The sequence below is a fragment of the Sorex fumeus genome, unplaced genomic scaffold, assembly GCF_029834395.1.
Source record: "Sorex fumeus unplaced genomic scaffold, SorFum_2.1 ptg000061l, whole genome shotgun sequence".
In the NCBI taxonomy this organism is placed as follows: Eukaryota; Metazoa; Chordata; class Mammalia; order Eulipotyphla; family Soricidae; genus Sorex; species Sorex fumeus.
This window is the reverse complement of record NW_026606118.1, coordinates 37,995,794-38,012,996: the sequence shown is the minus strand read 5'-3', so window position 1 is coordinate 38,012,996 and position 17,203 is coordinate 37,995,794. Positions and strand designations below refer to the sequence as shown.

The following is a 17,203-nucleotide window of genomic DNA, read 5'->3' as shown; positions in this document are numbered from 1 at the left end:
ATTACCTCAGCTACTGTGTATATTAAATAAAAAGAGATGACTGCAATCAAAATTTACTTGAGTTATATGGCTGCCAAACAAGTATTCTCTGTAATTATTTTTAAATGGAAGCCTTATTCATGTTTTCAAGTGAAATTAAATATAAACAGGAAAATGACTGAATGAGTAACAGAAAGCTTGTGGAAGGCCATATAATAAAATGACTGCTTTTCTATTCAAATTATAGTTTTACAATGCTTTTTTCCTGAAAGCCTTTTAAAAAAATGATTATTTACAATACAATGGAGTCTCAGGGGATTAGTTCTATACCATGATATGTGTATGGAACTCACCACTCCCACCACCAAAATTCTAGCACCATGCCAAAGAAACGCACCTTTGAAACTATTCCTCTATCTCTCTCTCCCTAGTTCTTCTGGCAACCTCCCTAGTTTTCATCAAGTTAGAGTTAGTTTTATTGGTTTTTGCCAATTTGCTTGCTTTATATTTATATTCTAGTGAGTGAAACCATCGGGTAATTATCTCTGAAAAACTTTCTTTCACGTCTCCCTTTCAAGGAGTGAGAATGAAACGGACACCATTCTCATCTCAATCCAATACTGAAAAACATTAGTAAACCAACTTGAATTTTGAGTGAGTTAATTTTGTTCTCCTTTGTCTTAGAACACAGCACATGAATAAATCATCTGACCCTTTACTACAAAATCTCTTTCCATTGTCTCAAATCTGCAGGTGCTTTGAAAAAGGAACGAGAAGATGAGCTGGTGACAGGCTAGTGAACTGTGTCCTACAGAATATCAGAAAAAGCAGCACCTGAGAACTCAACAGAAATGTATATTCTCAGGTCCTACCCAGACCTAGTGAGTCAGAACCAGGAGTTCTGATCACAGGACTAAAGAGAATCTGGAATATAGATGGCTGTGTGATCTGCCACACTTAAGGGTTTGCAAAAGATTCACCAGGAGAACAAGGCTTATCTCCTATTCACACTTTCAAAATGTTAGTGTTTCTAGCAAAAGGATTCCTGAACTGATCACCTAGAATGCATGGTTCCAAAAGGAAACTGTGGGTGGGAAATGTAGGTCGGAGGCTAACTTCTCAAGTTGTTTTATGCTTACTTCTACAGTGTGCATGCATTAACTCATAGAAGGTATGATTTAAAAGCATTTAGTAAAGTCATTTGATGACCAACCAATAAAAATCTAAGAAAAAAATAAATGTACGTGTTAGAAAATTTTCTCCTTTGCTCTCCATTTTTTGTTGTTGCTATTTTAATAAGAATTTCTATTTTGATAGTTTAATACAGGTTAACCAAATATTTATCATAAAATAATTAGTACTAAATTTAGAACAAGGTGAATTATTTCATTCTCTTCATCTTACTCCAAAATTTAACTTAATACACAGTCTACATAAGTTCAATTTCTTTCAGCTGAACTGATGGTAGTCTTCCTATTTTCATGGATATTTTAATAAATCTAACAAGATAAAACAAATCCCACTTAGACTTTCGTTTGTATTTTATTCACAGCAATTAAATAATTTACAGTAATTGTTCAGTTCTATGCAATTAGTTATAAATCTGAAAAATTTTGATTGAAAAAACTATTCATTCACTGTTCATTCAGACTGAGGGAAGGTTAAGATGATGACAGCAACAACAACAACAACAACAAAAACAAATGACAATCAACAGTCAATGTCAATACAAATAAGTATTAAAAAGACAAAAACATATAATTATTAATCATAACCTACCACAAGGATAACTCAGCACTTGTATATCATCAATGGCAATATAACCACTTCTCTCTCCTGAGACTTCAGCTTCAAATATTACCTGGCAGGAAGAAAGAGAAAACATTAACAATGACTTTTCTTAAAAAGTTTTAATTAATGAAATTATTTGTCTTGCACACAGCCAACATGGCCGACCCGAGTTCGATTCCTCTGCCCCTCTCGGAGAGTCCGGCAAGTTACCGAGAGTATCTCACCCGCACAGCAGAGCCTGGCAAGCTACCCGTGACATATTCGATATGCCAAACACAGTAACAACAAATCTGACGATGGAGACGTTACTGGGTCCGCTCGAGCAAATCAATGAACAAAAGGAGGACAGTGACAGTGACAGTAATTTAAGATCAATTATTATTTTAATTTTGCAGTTCGGGCCTGAGCAAGGCAGGTTGGTACTTGCCTTGCAAGTGGCAACATGCTTTGGTCCCCCAAGTCTTCCAAGAGTGATCTGAGTGCAATTTCAGGAGTAAGACTTGAGCACTGTGGGTGGCCCAAAAATCCAAATCAAGAAAAAATAATGTTCACGGTAGAAGAATAGTTAAAACATGCTGAAAGAAAATTGAACTTGGATTTTTTTAATATAGGAAATAAAATCTGAGGCCCAAGATCAATTCTCTGACTACAACAAGGTGACACCCCCAGCCACAAAGCCAGAAGTAGTAACTGCTGCACACCACTGGGAGTGTCCCAAACTTGTTCTAAACCGAAAAAGGAAATAGCATAATATCCAAAACCTTGTTAGCATAAAGAAAACAATAAGATCAAGCAACTCAAACTCAATTTTTAAAGTAACTATGCGGTAGAGTTAGATCTCATAAAACTTTCTACTATAAACTTTCCCCATTTTGTTAGTTATTAAACACACATTGAGAACCTGCATTGTACCATGCAGTATATTAACCATGCTAAGACTCGAATGATATTATCTATCAAAAAACTAAATATTCAAAAGTGGAGGTTGATAGATAATTTGATAATTAACTCCAGCAACATGCAATAGGGGCTATAGTTAGGGAATTAAGTGAATGCAATCTAATAATTAGAAAATTTTAAGAGTGGAGAGATTAGAGAGACATAGACAAAAGGATTTAAATAAGATAGCTGCAGAACCAGAAGAAATACCGTCTGAAACGCCACAATAATACTTCTTAAATATATTAAAAAGTTTCCAGGTTTGGGGGCTGGAGAGATAGCACAGCAGGTCGGGCATTTGCCTTGCACTTGGCTGACCTGGGCTCAATTCCAGCATCCTATATGGTCCCCTGAGCACCGCCAGGAGTAATTCCTGAGTACAGAGCCAGGAGTAACCCCTGTGCATCTCCGGGTGTGACCCAAAAAAGCCAAAAAAAAGTTTCCAGGTTTTATGGTCATAAACAAAGGAAGTTTCCATTTTGTTATAGTCAAAGATGCATGCTACACTTTTTAAAGAAAAACTTACAAATTTAGCACGATGCATTTTGTATCTTATTGGATTATGACTGCTTTATTCATAGAGATACATGGATTAGTTCTGGAGTATTTAGCAGGCATTTCAAGAACTTTATGGAAGATGATTTCTAAGTAGGAATATAATATAAATTGGTCTGTTAAACGCGTACTTGACCTCAAAAAGTAAAGACTGTCCTGAAGAAAGATAATACTATACACAGAAAGTCAGGGAATATGCTAACAGTAGTGGGAAAAGAGATATGAAATGGAAGCAGTAAGGGTGAAAAAATATGACTAAGGGAGATGGACTTTTAAAAAAAATAGAGCTTGTTGCCTCCTTATACAATGGGGAAATAAAGTACATTCCTAATTCCTACTTTGGGTCAATAGCTGAAAAACAGTATCAGGGTATTTTAAATAGCCAGGACTAATGATATATATATATATATATATATATATATATATATATATATATATGGTACAGATTTGAGGAAGAAGATAGATAAAGTGCATTTCTGGCACTTAACAAATGATTTTCATAGAATACAGGTGGGTTAAAACTTAAGGAGACTATACAAAAAGACATCAAAGAGTAGAGATAGACCTAAAATAAAGTTATAGAATTGGAAATCATGAAAATGAAAAAATGTATATTAGGAATTTAACTTCATCCGTGGTTATGATGCTATAGAAAGACAAAGTAAAAGGTGGAGGAAATGAAAGGCAAAAAGAGAGCAGTTTTTGTTTTCTGCAAAGCCAACAAAGCACCATCTACACTGAATGGTCTTGGAAAGAGAAGCACCAGGAGAAGTTTTCGGGCACAGCAAAAACCCACCAACATGATAACCAGGCAAATTATAACAACCTTAACTAAAAATGTCATATACATTTTTAAAAAAAAGCATCATGATGAGCACGAATTTGATGAGCACAGAAACTATCCAAAGACATAAAATGATTCAGTGCCATTTCCGAGCCCCTAGGAAACCGGTCAATTCTTCCTAGCCTCTGAGAAACCAGTCAATTCTGGAATCAATCAAGCATAGCAGCGTCTTAAGGTAGCATGAAGGGGAGAAAGTTTAAACAGCCAAGTGAGCTGCAGTTGTGTAAAATTGGGAGTTTCACAAAACAGATACAAGCTATGACAAAAACATGAAATGCAGGAAAGCGTTCAGAGAAAGTATTATTTGGAGTATGTTTAAAGTTCTTAGGCGACCTTTAACAGATACTTTTACTATCAACTGGGTTGATTATCATAGCATTTGCTAAACACTTACTACACTGAAGAGACTGTCCTATGTTACCAGGCAGGTACACACTGACATTTACTACAGAAACACAGAAACACACACACACACACACACACACACACACACACACACACAACCACCCCTCCCTAAGTTAACACATTAACTTAATCATCAGTAACACTATATGATGGTATTATTATGCATTCAATATAAAGAAAAGTTAAATAACTGAACTGCACCAAATATAACAGTTAACAAGAAGTTGTAAAGCCAGGATAGACCCAAACCAATCTGCCTCTAGGTCTTATTCCATTAAGTTCGTTATTCTGCCTCTTGAGATAAAGAGGAAAACACAGTGAACTTATTTCCATTAAATAAACTTAAACCTTCTTTGAGACCTAAAATTTTTAATTAAAAACGAATGCCACTTTAAATTACATCCTAATTAGTTATTTTGTGTTGGCTAAACTATCTGAATTCTCAAGCATTCATTTTCCATTCCCCATTCTCCATTCTCCTACATAGGTCTCAGAGCCAATGACAATAGAGACACAGTAGGTTGGGTGGAGGACCTTTCTTTATTCATTCACTCCTATCTTCCTTGGCTCTTTCTTATCTGTTCACATACATCCCTTAACCATTACCCATTTCATCAACATAATTTGAAGCTGAGAAAAGTCTTGGTGGAAAGGAAAATACTCTATACCAAAAGGATGGCTTACAACCTATCAATACAAAATTCTCATGTCACTTGTTAAACATTCGATTAAGGACAGCAAAAAGGGAAGGAGGAAATGAGATAAAATAACTTTAACCAATCATGGTACAGGTCATCTTCATGGGGTTAGAAAACTTCCAGCTCTATCTTGAACAAAGCACTCAATCTAAGGTGAGGTTCCAATTCCAATAATACAGTTTTCATTGTTAAGTTTTATGAAAATTAAATGGTGTATAAGCATACCATACAAATCAAAAGGCATGATAATGAACACTATTAACAAGGAGTTTCTCTCTCTCTCTCTCTCTCTCTCTCTCTCTCTCTCTCTCTCTCTCTCTCACACACACACACACACACACACACACACACACACATATATATAGTCCAAAAAATAAAAGCAATGGTATAGAAATTAAAAAGTGGTAGTAGTTTGGTAGTTTGGGTTTGTGGTTGTGGTTTTTATTTTTGGAAGAAAGGGGAGGGAAGGGCACCCAGTGGTGCTCAGAACTTACTCCTGGTGAGACCATATGAGATAAAAGGAACCAAACCCAGGTCAGGTCGGCTGTGTGGAAGCAGGTGCCCTACCCTCTGTACTATTACTCTAGTCCCTAAAAAAAAATGCTAGTTTTTCTTAAAGTATTCTAAAAATAAATCGCATATCATAAAATTAACCCACTGCTTATTTCATTTCTAAGAATTAATTAGCATTCAGTTATTTTAATTTCTAGAATTATTCTGCTTTGACTTTCTCTAGTTGCATAACATTCTTTTTACTTCATGAAGGTGTTGAGTTTAAACATGATTACTACATCCTTGAGAAAACATTCTAATTATTCACTTAAATTGAATTTTATTCTGGACAATGAATTTTGGCCTTGATTTAAAAGAAAGCAGAAGAATAGATTTTTTTTCTAGCTTTAAAAAAAAAAAACCTTTTCCTTTTTAGTGACCTCATTTTCCCTGCTAAGTACTGTCTTCGCCTCATTAACGAAAGCTAGAGGAAATTTCTGAGAGCAGATTCCTTTACTGCTAAGGATCTAATCAGTTTCATCACTTCAACAGAGCCCTCACCTTGTAAGGCTCTTCTGTCCAGTCAGGGGAAGCAAATCTCACTAGCTTAATTACGCAAAGCTTGTTTAGGCTAATGCTCAGGTCAGATCTAATGCCTGATGTCAAGTCATCAACCAGGGCTTCCCAGAAGAAAAGAGCAATGTAAACCATACCAGATGTCAACTTTAACCCATCCAGGAGGCCAGCCTACAAACAGAATGAATGCTCTCCACTTTTCATGCCTATTTCACTCCAGCCCATTACCTGGAATACTGAAGGTGATGATTCTAATCAAATTTTTGCTACTCTAGCAACATTCTTGGATTATTAACTAAATAAGTGCAGCAAAGTTGAATTAAAGTAGGGGGGAAATAAAATGCAAATTTGAACAGACAAAGAAAACTTTATCCTTTGGCAAACTGAATAATACAGAAAAAATACCTCAGACTATTCAAAACCCAAAGACAGGCAGATGGAATGTAGTAGTTGGTCTATTTCATGTGAGATCAGGCACCTTATTTATTTGTATCTTTGTAGACCTGTTTGGACAATACTTGAATGCTTATGTCATAGGTGATGATTGAATATAAAATGATTAAGAGATACTATAGCACTGTAGCACTGTCCTCCCGTTGTTCATCGATTTGTTTGAGTGGGCCCAGTAACGTCTCCATCGTGAGACTTGTTGTTACCGTTTGGCTTATCAAATACGTCATGGGTAGCTTGCGAGGCTTTGCCATGCGGGAAAAATACTCTCAGAAGCTTGCCGGGCTCTCCAAGAGGGGCAGAGAAATCGAACTTGGGTCAGCCACTTGGGCTGCATGCAAGGCAAACGCCCTACCTGCTGCGCTATCACTATATCATGTAATAATAAACATTATGAAAAATTTAAAAATCCAAACAATATTTGCCCTAAGTTTTCTACAAGCCTACCACAATATTAATAATGCAGACTCCATGCAAAGTAAGACGCTTACTGAGTACACTTTCTTTACATATAACTTTAACTTCTATAAAAACTATTTGTAAAGTTGGCTGTGTGGATAGAGGAAATGGCTCAGAGTATAAGAAAATAGGTCCTGCAGGCAGAACCCTCAGGCTCATCAGTCAGCAACTCATGTTCTTCCAAGTACTGAGGAATAATCCATAAATTCTGAGTTGGGAGTAGCCCCTGAACACCCCAGTATCTGGCCCCCAAAACAAACAAACGAGCTTTTACTTTGGTCACATTAATTTCTTCTTCAATAGTTCTTCTTTAATATAAAATATAGTACTTACATTTCTTTAAGTTAGGCAAGAAATGTTGCTTCTTTGATAAAAATAACTGATTAGTATACATCTTAAGATTTAAGTAAGGATTAAATAGATTCAATGCAGAAAAACATGTATTTAGCACAGTTCTGGCATAAAGAAAGTGTTCCATGCTAAGGAGTAACACTGCATAATAGGAAGAAAGTATCCATAAAGGAAAACTGTATTAAAATAAAAGTGATACTCATTTCACTGTCTAATGAAAATATTAATCATCAGGCTGCAGAAATAGTACAGTGGATAGGGTGCTTGTCTTGTGCCAGCAGACATGGGTTCAACTTTATATGGACCCCAACCCCCACCAGAAGCAAGGCCTGAATGCTGAGACAGGATTAAGCCCTGAGCACTATCAGCACTGCCACGTGAGGTAACAAAACCAAACAAGGAAGCACACAAAATAAACATAAACCTCATCCCTAAATTAATAAAAAGAAAATATAGAACACATTGATATTTTCCCCATATCCTATCCTTACTTGTTTATGTGATTTGAATTATTATGCAATGTGTTCTGTTAATATAAAATTCAGTGTAAATTACCATTGTCTATTTTTAATATCATGTCCAAATTTTGATAATAAATAAAATAGTCATCTGCCACACACCCAAAATACCTAACTACGTCAATACCAGTGAAGTACAATTCTCAAATAACACTGTGAAACCCCAATGTCAGGAGCCATGGATAATTCAAATTTGTATCTTCAAAGTAAATTCACATCACCAAAGACATAGCAGATATTCAAGAGATACTAGTTAAACAAAAACGAAAACACAAAGTCAACACATATGTATGTATACTGTTAAATATAATTAACTTCCCTTTTGTTTGTGAACTTCCAACACTGTAGTGCTCACGAATCCATCCAAGCTACAGTTGTCTCTCTTTCTGCACACTGACCACCCTGAGAGGACTGAGAAGATAAGCCTGCTAAGTGACAAGTGGGACCGAGATACAAGAGGTCAAGGAGCATGTGCATAGAGAAAGCCTGGCATCTTGAATGACATATTCTGACATACATCACATACTGTGACATATGTACTAGTCAATGCTGTGTTGATAAAAATTCTTTCATATGGTAGTGAACTAGTGGATCAAATAAAAACAGTGTATGCCTTAAATTTATACAAACTTCCCTACCAGTCCTATCTTGATAAAGCTGGGAAAATTAGCCCCTATTTGTGTCTCTGAGAATGAACAGAATGGGAGGCACCCAAGTGAAAACCACATAGGGCAATCAAGAGAGATGATAAATAGAAAACTCTTACAGATATTATTCCTGAATCAGAATAGAAATTTAACTACAGATATCAAAAAATATGGTCAATAAGTGATAGATTTCTTATGATTATTATACTAAAGGAGACATTACTGGTGCCCGCTCAAGCAAACCAATGAACAACAGGAGGGGAGGGCAGTGCTACATTGTAGTGCTATTATTCTAATACAGGAAAATTATAGCTGCTCAGAGTTTGATATGGATGGTTTGATGGGAAATGCTTAGATCTACATGAGAGAAAAAGAATTCTTAACTATAGTAGGAAGGAATTTCCCTCACATAACAATAGAAGGGACTCTATCTTCACGTACCATAAGGAATGAAACCAAGGATTAAGATATGAGTAAAACTACAGCACTAATAAATAAGGCAGTTTTTGGTTTTGTCTTTGTTTTTAAATTCTGAAGTCTTAGATTTCCTGGCTAGAAGGGTAATGGAATCAATGAGAAAGAAAGGAGGGGAGGGATAAATAAGAAAATGTGGTAGAATATTCCGGAGGTTTAGTGGGCCCACTTGAAACTGGTATCCATAAATTTTGCATAATACCAAACTATTACACGCAGATGACAATTTTGGTAGCATTTGCTTGAATTTCAGTCTCTAAAGTGTAGACACCAGAAAGTAAGCAAAGAGTTTATGAAAATGACAGAAATAAGATCATAGTGATACTCCTTAGAGTATACTCCTTAAGATCACAGTGTTACCCCTTAGCTTGGAACACTTTCTTTATGCCACTGATTGAAAGAAGGCCTTTGATTCTGTTAAGACTAAAGCGGTCATCGAAGCCCTGGCCAAACAGGGCATTCAAACTCAATACATCAGAATCCTCTGTGAGCTGTATTACAGATTCATTACCAGGATCTCACCATTCTACAAAGAAGTGATCGTTGATGTCAAGAGAGGGGTTCGGCAAGGTGATACCATTTCACCAAAACTCTTCAGTGCCACCCTCAAGAACATCATGCGACGACTGGCATGGGAAGGAATGGGAGTAAAGATAGACGGTCGGCAGCGACACCACTTCCGCTTTGCTGATGACATCGTTCTCATAACACCAAACCTCAGCCGAGCCGCACAAATGCTGGATGACTTCGACAGTGAGTGTGGAAAGGTCGGACTCCATCTGAATCTCACGAAGACAATGTTTATGAGAAACAGTCTCGTTCCTAACATTCCATTCACTCTCAACAGAATGACCATCTCCGAATGCAACAGTTATGTGTACCTAGGTCAAGAAGTCAACATGACAAGTGACCTGCACCTGAGTTGCGCAGAAGGAAGACAGCGGCTTGTAACGCCTTCTAGAGCGTTGAAGAAATAGCTAAGAGGACGAAGAATCTTCTGTTTTGGGCACATCTCTTCAATTCCACTGTTCTTCCTGCATTAACATATGCCTAAGAGAGCTGGGCCCTATGAAAACCAGATAAGAATGCTATTCAGGTCTCCCAAAGAGGAATTGAAAGAGCTATGCTTGGAGTATCACGTTTCACTCAAATGAGAGAAAGAATACTGAGTTCTGACCTCTGTCAACAGTCAAGCATCATGGAAGCTGTCTTATTTGCCAAGGTGTCGAAAATCAGATGGGCTGGTCACGTAATGAGATTTGGAGATGACCACTGGTCTACAGCAGTTACTGACTGGATTCCACGGGATGTCAAAAGGCTGCGTGGCCGCCCACCTACGAAATGGTCAGACTTCTTTGTCAAGACCCTGACCGATCAGTTTGAAGCTCTTCGTGTTCCTAGAATGAACAGATGCCATTGGGCTACACTAGCACACTACAGGGACGAATGGAGACGTTACTGGCGCCCCCTCGAGCAAATCAATGAGCAAAGGAAGTTAAGTGATCAAGTGATCAAGTGATATTAAAAGTATATTGATAACTGGTGAAAGACAAATTAAAGTTCACATTAGAGTGATGGATGGACTCAGTAAAATCAGATGAGTTTATCTTATAGTTACAAAGTGAAATGCTTACATGTAAAGTAGAAACACTAGAGAGATAAGATCTGATTCACCAGTGCAAGAGGTTAAAATGTGAAAATCACGTTTTGTAGAAAAATTAAACTGAAAAAGGCAATTTTAAATTGAGTACAGGGCTAAAGCACTTGCCTTGCATGCAGTATACTCTGGTTCAACCCAGTACCGCATAAGATCCCTGAGTACAGCAGAGATCACTACTGATCACAGAACAGGGAACAAGCACTCAACAACTATAGGGTGTGGTGCAACATACTTCCACAAAAATATAGTCAACTTTGTGGAAATGTGAAGAAAGAACTACCAAAGTACCTTCCACAAATATACCAAAATGATTGTGTTCTTGATGAGTAGAGGACCAATTTTAAATGATTCCTACCTTGAGTTTATGGAAAATAAGAAAAAAAAAACCCACAAAATCCAGCGGAAGGCAATAATAAGGATGGTGACATCACTAAAGGAAAGAAAATTAAAGGAGTTCAAGATATCCTCCACCCACTGATCTAATAATAAATTACATGAAAATTAATATGTACTCATTTAGACGGGTCAGAAAGAAGTAGCCCCTGGTTAGAGCTGTGAACAAAACATAATTATAACTACATAACTTACTGCGCAAACAAATTTTTCAATTTTATCGCCCTACTCAATGATAAGTCCCCTGAAGCAATGGTTTGACCCATTTCCTAGAGCAATAGTAAACCTCAAGATTCTTACTGAAAATCAGGCCTGGAAAGAGTTCCAATACATAGAGAAAATACAGTAATATCAGTGAACTCTAGTAAGTAATTCTGTCCCAAAGTGAAGAATGGGTTAAGGTATTTATTTAGCTCACTTTTACCTAGCACATAAAACTGTGTTGGTATAGTAAAATACACTCCCTTGAGAAAGGTCCAGATAAGTTTCCCATGCTAATTTAGAAAACATGAAAATATAATTACTTCGCTTGAATCGTTAAATAATGCTACAAGGAACAAATCTCTGCTAGTAGGTCCCAGAAGATTTTATATTGAGTAATTCAAATATCTATATGGACTCTTCAAAGTCTAGAATCTAGCTCAAAAGCAAATATTCTACTTATATTCATTATAATAATTATTACGTACCATACTGCCAAATGCTTACAAAATTTCAATATTTGACTGACAATCGCTGTTATCCCACTATGGAACCACTCACAGGCATGAACAATCTGGAATTTGGTTTCCCAATAAGGAGTTTGCAAACATGTTAGAGGAAATAGGCATCCCTCTACATGCCAGACTGGCTTACCTAGTGACTCATGTAGCAGTGATTTCTACAGTAATGTGCAAAACTGCCTTTAGGAAAGGTTTAAAGGCTCTCTGAAACTAATGCATTCCTAACTGTCCTTGACTGTTGGTTGCTTACTTGACTATTTAGTTTCTTAAGGAGATAAATGGCTGTGATTATATAAATTAAATAAGGAAACAAGGAAAATATTAGTACTTTTAGTAGTTCCAAAGCCACTTGTGAAAGAAATTAGGGTTTGTAATTAAAAACCAACTAAACAGGTTTAGTTGGAAAACAGTTAAAACATATAATCAAACTCAAATCAATTATTTACTTAAAACCCCTTCATATTTTAGATTTTAGCAATTCTTAGTACCTCTATGGCACATATGAATTGAAAAGTTTCTTAGGATATTTTGAGATATAAAATTGCCAGTATTTTAAAAGGAGTAATCCTCTATGACTTAAAGTCAGGAGTTTAGAAAATAACTTGGGTTCAACTAGATATCTAAATACATACAGTCTCTATGTATATTTACAAGGTTTGCCACTATGAATTTAGACAGTTTGTCTTTCATACATAAATACAACACAGTCAAATGTCTATTTGTCTCCATTGAGATGTATGTATATATACATGGGCTGGAGCGATAGCACAGCAGTAGGGCGTTTGCCTTACAAGCGGCCAACATGGCCGACCCGAGTTCTATTCCTCTGCCCCTCTCTGAGAGCCTGGCAAGCTACCGAGAGTATCTCACCCGCACGGCAGAGCCTGGCAAGCTACCCGTGATGTATTAATATGCCAAACACAGTAACAACTAGTCTCATGATGGAGATGTTACTGGACCCACTCGAGCAAATCGATGAACAATGGGAGGACGATGACCGTGAGATGTGTGTGTGTGTGTGTATATGTATATATATACACATATATATGTATGTATGTATATATGTATATATTTACAAGTATAATGTAATAAACCAAGTTTTATTTCAGAAAGTAATTTTCATGTATAGTATAATCAATAGTAATTTTAATCTAATTCCACCAAAGTTACAGAAATATTTATTAAGGTTTAGAATTACCAGTTGCTTAAGAGTGCTGCAACAATGGGGGTCGGAAGGGGAGAAAAAAAAAGAGTGTTGCAACATTATATGTCTGAAACAATTCTATTATGAACAACTTTGTAAATCAGACTGTCTTAATTAAAAATAAATGTATATTTTTAAAAAGAGAATTATCAGTTGCTCAGAGATGAGAGATACTGCTGCATTATCAACTAAAGTGGATGGCAATTACAAGACCACACTTGCATGAAAAACAAGGAATTATTCATCCAACAGCAACCCTGTTATAGGATATTGTGTTCTCCCAAGGAACATCAAAGTACATGCTAATGTCAAGAAAATATTTAAAAACAACAACAATAAAAAGAACAGCAAAAAATGCCAAGACCACAGATCAGAAAGAAGAAAATAGCATCTGAAAGATTCTCACCAAACCACAGACTATAAAGGAAAAGTCCAGAGAACACAATTTTTTTAAAAGTTTCTACAGTGAAATGAATATGCAAATACACTACATTTCTATACTTCAAATTAGCCCAGGGAGTTGGCTATCCCTAATGCAATCACTGACAGTATCTAGAAATCCTTAAAGAAGGGTCAGAGAGAGAGAGAGAGCAAGAAAGAGTAACAATAACCATGTTTAGTGTTTATTCCAGAATGCTTAGGTTCATAATAAAATCCATGTTATTGATATAAATCTTGATTCCTAAAGCGTGAATTTGCAAAAAAATTGGCTAAGATATTTTTCACTTTAAATAAATATATATGACTCTAGAGTGGGGTTACAGAGAACCAGACAAAATTGTTATCTTTGAAAACAAATTTAGAACATAAACAAAGAATAAATGATATTCGCAGAATACACTTGAGATGCTTTTGTGTGCTCTGTTATCCTTAAGATGTTATTTTCCAAAAAACTTTGATGCTAGTTCTTTACCATGGGGGAAGGTGTATGTGTGTGTGGAGAGAGAGAGAGAGAGAGAGAGAGAGAGAGAGAGAGAAGAGAGAGAGAAAGAGAGAGAGAGAGAGCACGCCAGCATCAAGCAGTTTCAACTGGAAATCATAGGCTTAACCTCATATTTTTGTGCTGACCTCAGGGGGTCACTGTGAGGGATTAAGAGATTACACACAATTTAGGAGGTGCTCCATGAAGGTTAACCTTTCCTACCTTTTCCTACCTTGGGGACTGATTCCTTAGAGGAAAGGTCTCCAGACAGAAGCTAGTGAGAAGTGAGGGCAAGAGTGGCAACAAGGTTATCTTTGGTCCTGCTGCAAACTTCCTCTCCTATTCTGAAACTCTGAACAAAACTTTTGAAAATTCAAACACTCACATCACTAAGTCACATATTCACATACAGTATATAACTAAATTACCCTTATATGACTGCTCTGATTTCAAATCAAGGAACATGATGTGAAGCCCGCTAAGACTGGAGACAGTAGAACTTGGTCACAACTTCTGGCATATTTCAGAGCCATCCCCAAATCCAAGACAGAATGTAAACTATATTCTATAAATGCCTCAAAATATGTATTCAGAAATATATTAAGACTGGCTGTTCCTTGCAGTCTCAGACATGCTAGGAAAATGGGCAAAGTAAAAAAGAGTAAATATCAAAACGGCAATTAGAACAAGGAAATGAAACGGAATTGAAATAATAAAAGATTTAAAAATGCCATTCAACACATTTTTCATCCTTGTGGCTCTGTCCTTAGATTCATAAGTAAGCATCTGATATCATAAAAGAGTTGGTGTAAAACTGAAAGTGGAGAAGTAAAGGGTAACAGAAAATTCATCAGCAAAATGTCATTTCTGTATCTTTACTATCAAAGTTCCACCATCTGGGTTATATTTTAGAGTTGTTGTCTGAGCCAAAAATAAAAGATGACTGGTTAAGGTTGCTATTTCTATCAACATGACACTGAATTACAGTACTATTTTTCCTCACTTCCAGAGACGTGCTATTTGTCTTCCAACAATCCAACAGAGCAACCTTTTAAATTTTAGTACCACCAGTCCAATATTACACAGACGAGTAGATCACTTCATTTGCACAACTATATCTGAAATAATTTTTTTTTATTTACTCCTCTCCAAGTGGAAGTGATTCTAAGAGTTTGGAAGCAGTGTGTGCTTCTACCATGGAGAAAAGCAAATGCTAAATGAATGCACTCATTACAATGTGCTGGTAGTATTACCAGATCTGCCTACATCAGGACAAACTTCAGTTAAAGACTAAAATTGAAATCTTGGGGCTGGAGCGATAGCACAGCAGGTAGGGCGTTTGCCTTACACACGGCCGACCCGGGTTTGATTCCCAGCATCCCATATGGTCCCCTGAGCACCACCAGGAGTAACTCCTGAGTGCAGAGCCAGGAGTAACCCCTGTGCATCACCAGGTGTGACCCAAAAAGAAAAAAAAAAATTGAAATCTTATGTCACAAATGAAAACATTGGGGCTGAAGAGATAGTACAGAAGGTAAAGCATTGCTTGACATATGGTGGTCCCGGGTTCAATCCCAGGCATCTCATATGGTACCTGAGTACAGCCAAGAGTGACTCCTTAAGCACAAAGTTAAGAGTAATCCCCTGAGCATTCCTGGGGGTGGCTCAAAATTCAAAACAAACAAAAACAGTCCCCCACCCACCCCACAAAAACCACAAATGAGAATGTATCAGAGTACTAGGACCAGGGAGGTGACTCATAGAGGTAGATTGCAAGTTTCACATGCCTTGAGGCCCTGGGTTTGATCCCTAGCACTACAAACAGTAACTAATAAAGCAATAAAGTAAATGTTGAGTTAAGATCACATTATGATAGAAAACTCTTTACATTCACCATTCTGGTTGAAGAAGTAATCTAAAATGTGTTATAACCTTTCTCTTGAAACACCAGATTAAGTTAAAGGAATTTTTGCACAAAATTAATGTAACTCATTGCATACTTACTCTTAAATTAGGGATTTTAAAACACCAAATATTTTTTCTGATTGTATTTTACAAGAAAATGAGCAAAAACAGTAGTATCTTTGACTGAACAGTAAAATATTAACCGGCTATATTATTATATAATTGAAGAAGATAAAGTTTTTAGTTAGTAAAAAGCCTAATATACACTAAAGAACAGAGCTATGTGTTTCACATTCAGTTTCTATAGAAGATAATGGGAAACTATAGATGTTATCTTACCTCTTAAATAGTGCTTGATAATGACAAATGCTGGGAAAAAATGAGTAAAGATACCTAAATATGTTAACATGCATCTGATTGGATTTTTCTTAAATTAGTAAGATCAAAAATCACAAGTATGGGGCTGGAGAGACAGCACAGTGGGTAGGGCGTTTGCCTTGCACGCAGCCGACCCAGCATCACATATGGTCCCCTGAGCACCACCAGGAGTAACTCCTGAGTGCAGAGCCAGGAGTAACCCCTGTGCATCACTGGGTGTGACCCAAAAAAGCAAAAAAAAAAAAAAAAAAAAAAAAACCACTGAATAAATGAAGAAGAAAAAAAATTTTTTAAAAAGTCACAAGTATACAGTTTAATTATTTATTTGGTGGCCTATTTAATAAAATGAACATGGGTCATAAAAATGTGGTCATTGAAAAACTTTATTGCTAAAAATTTTAAGATAAAGAACCATCTAGGGTCTGCAAGAAATTACACAAGGCCAAGTGGTTATCTAACAAACCCTAGACCCTGGTTTCAATCCCTAGCATTGCACACAATCCCCAGAATCATGCCAAGCAAAAATAACTGCTATGAATATACAGAGATCTGAAGTTTAAATCTCAATCAAAAAGAAAAAAATAATAAATAAGAGAGAGACTGAAGAAATAGCATAACCAGTGGGTAATGCACTAGCCTTGCATGCAGATATCCCCTGTCTGATCTGCGAGCACATTTGGTCCCCCAAGCACTGACAGGCATAAACTCTGAGGACTAAGCCAGGAGGAAGTCCTGAGCAAAGAGGAGGGACTGGGGCAACATTTTTTACATCATAAAGGCAACATTTTTAAAAGAATATCCAAAATCTCTCTGGGTATCTGAGAATCAATAAAGAGTGCTT

The 17,203-nt window shown here is 36.6% G+C and overlaps 1 protein-coding gene across 10 annotated transcripts in view; it reads right to left on the bottom strand.

The window, feature by feature from the left end:
• Window positions 1-17,203, bottom strand: part of PTPRK (protein tyrosine phosphatase receptor type K) — a 582,916-nt gene that overhangs the window by 274,178 nt on the left and 291,535 nt on the right. For all 10 annotated transcript variants that reach the window (XM_056125869.1, XM_056125872.1, XM_056125873.1 and 7 more), the window contains exon 4: window positions 1,759-1,840. In XM_056125869.1, coding sequence (XP_055981844.1) covers window positions 1,759-1,840 — 82 coding nt within the window. The remainder of the gene's footprint in view (window positions 1-1,758; window positions 1,841-17,203) is intronic.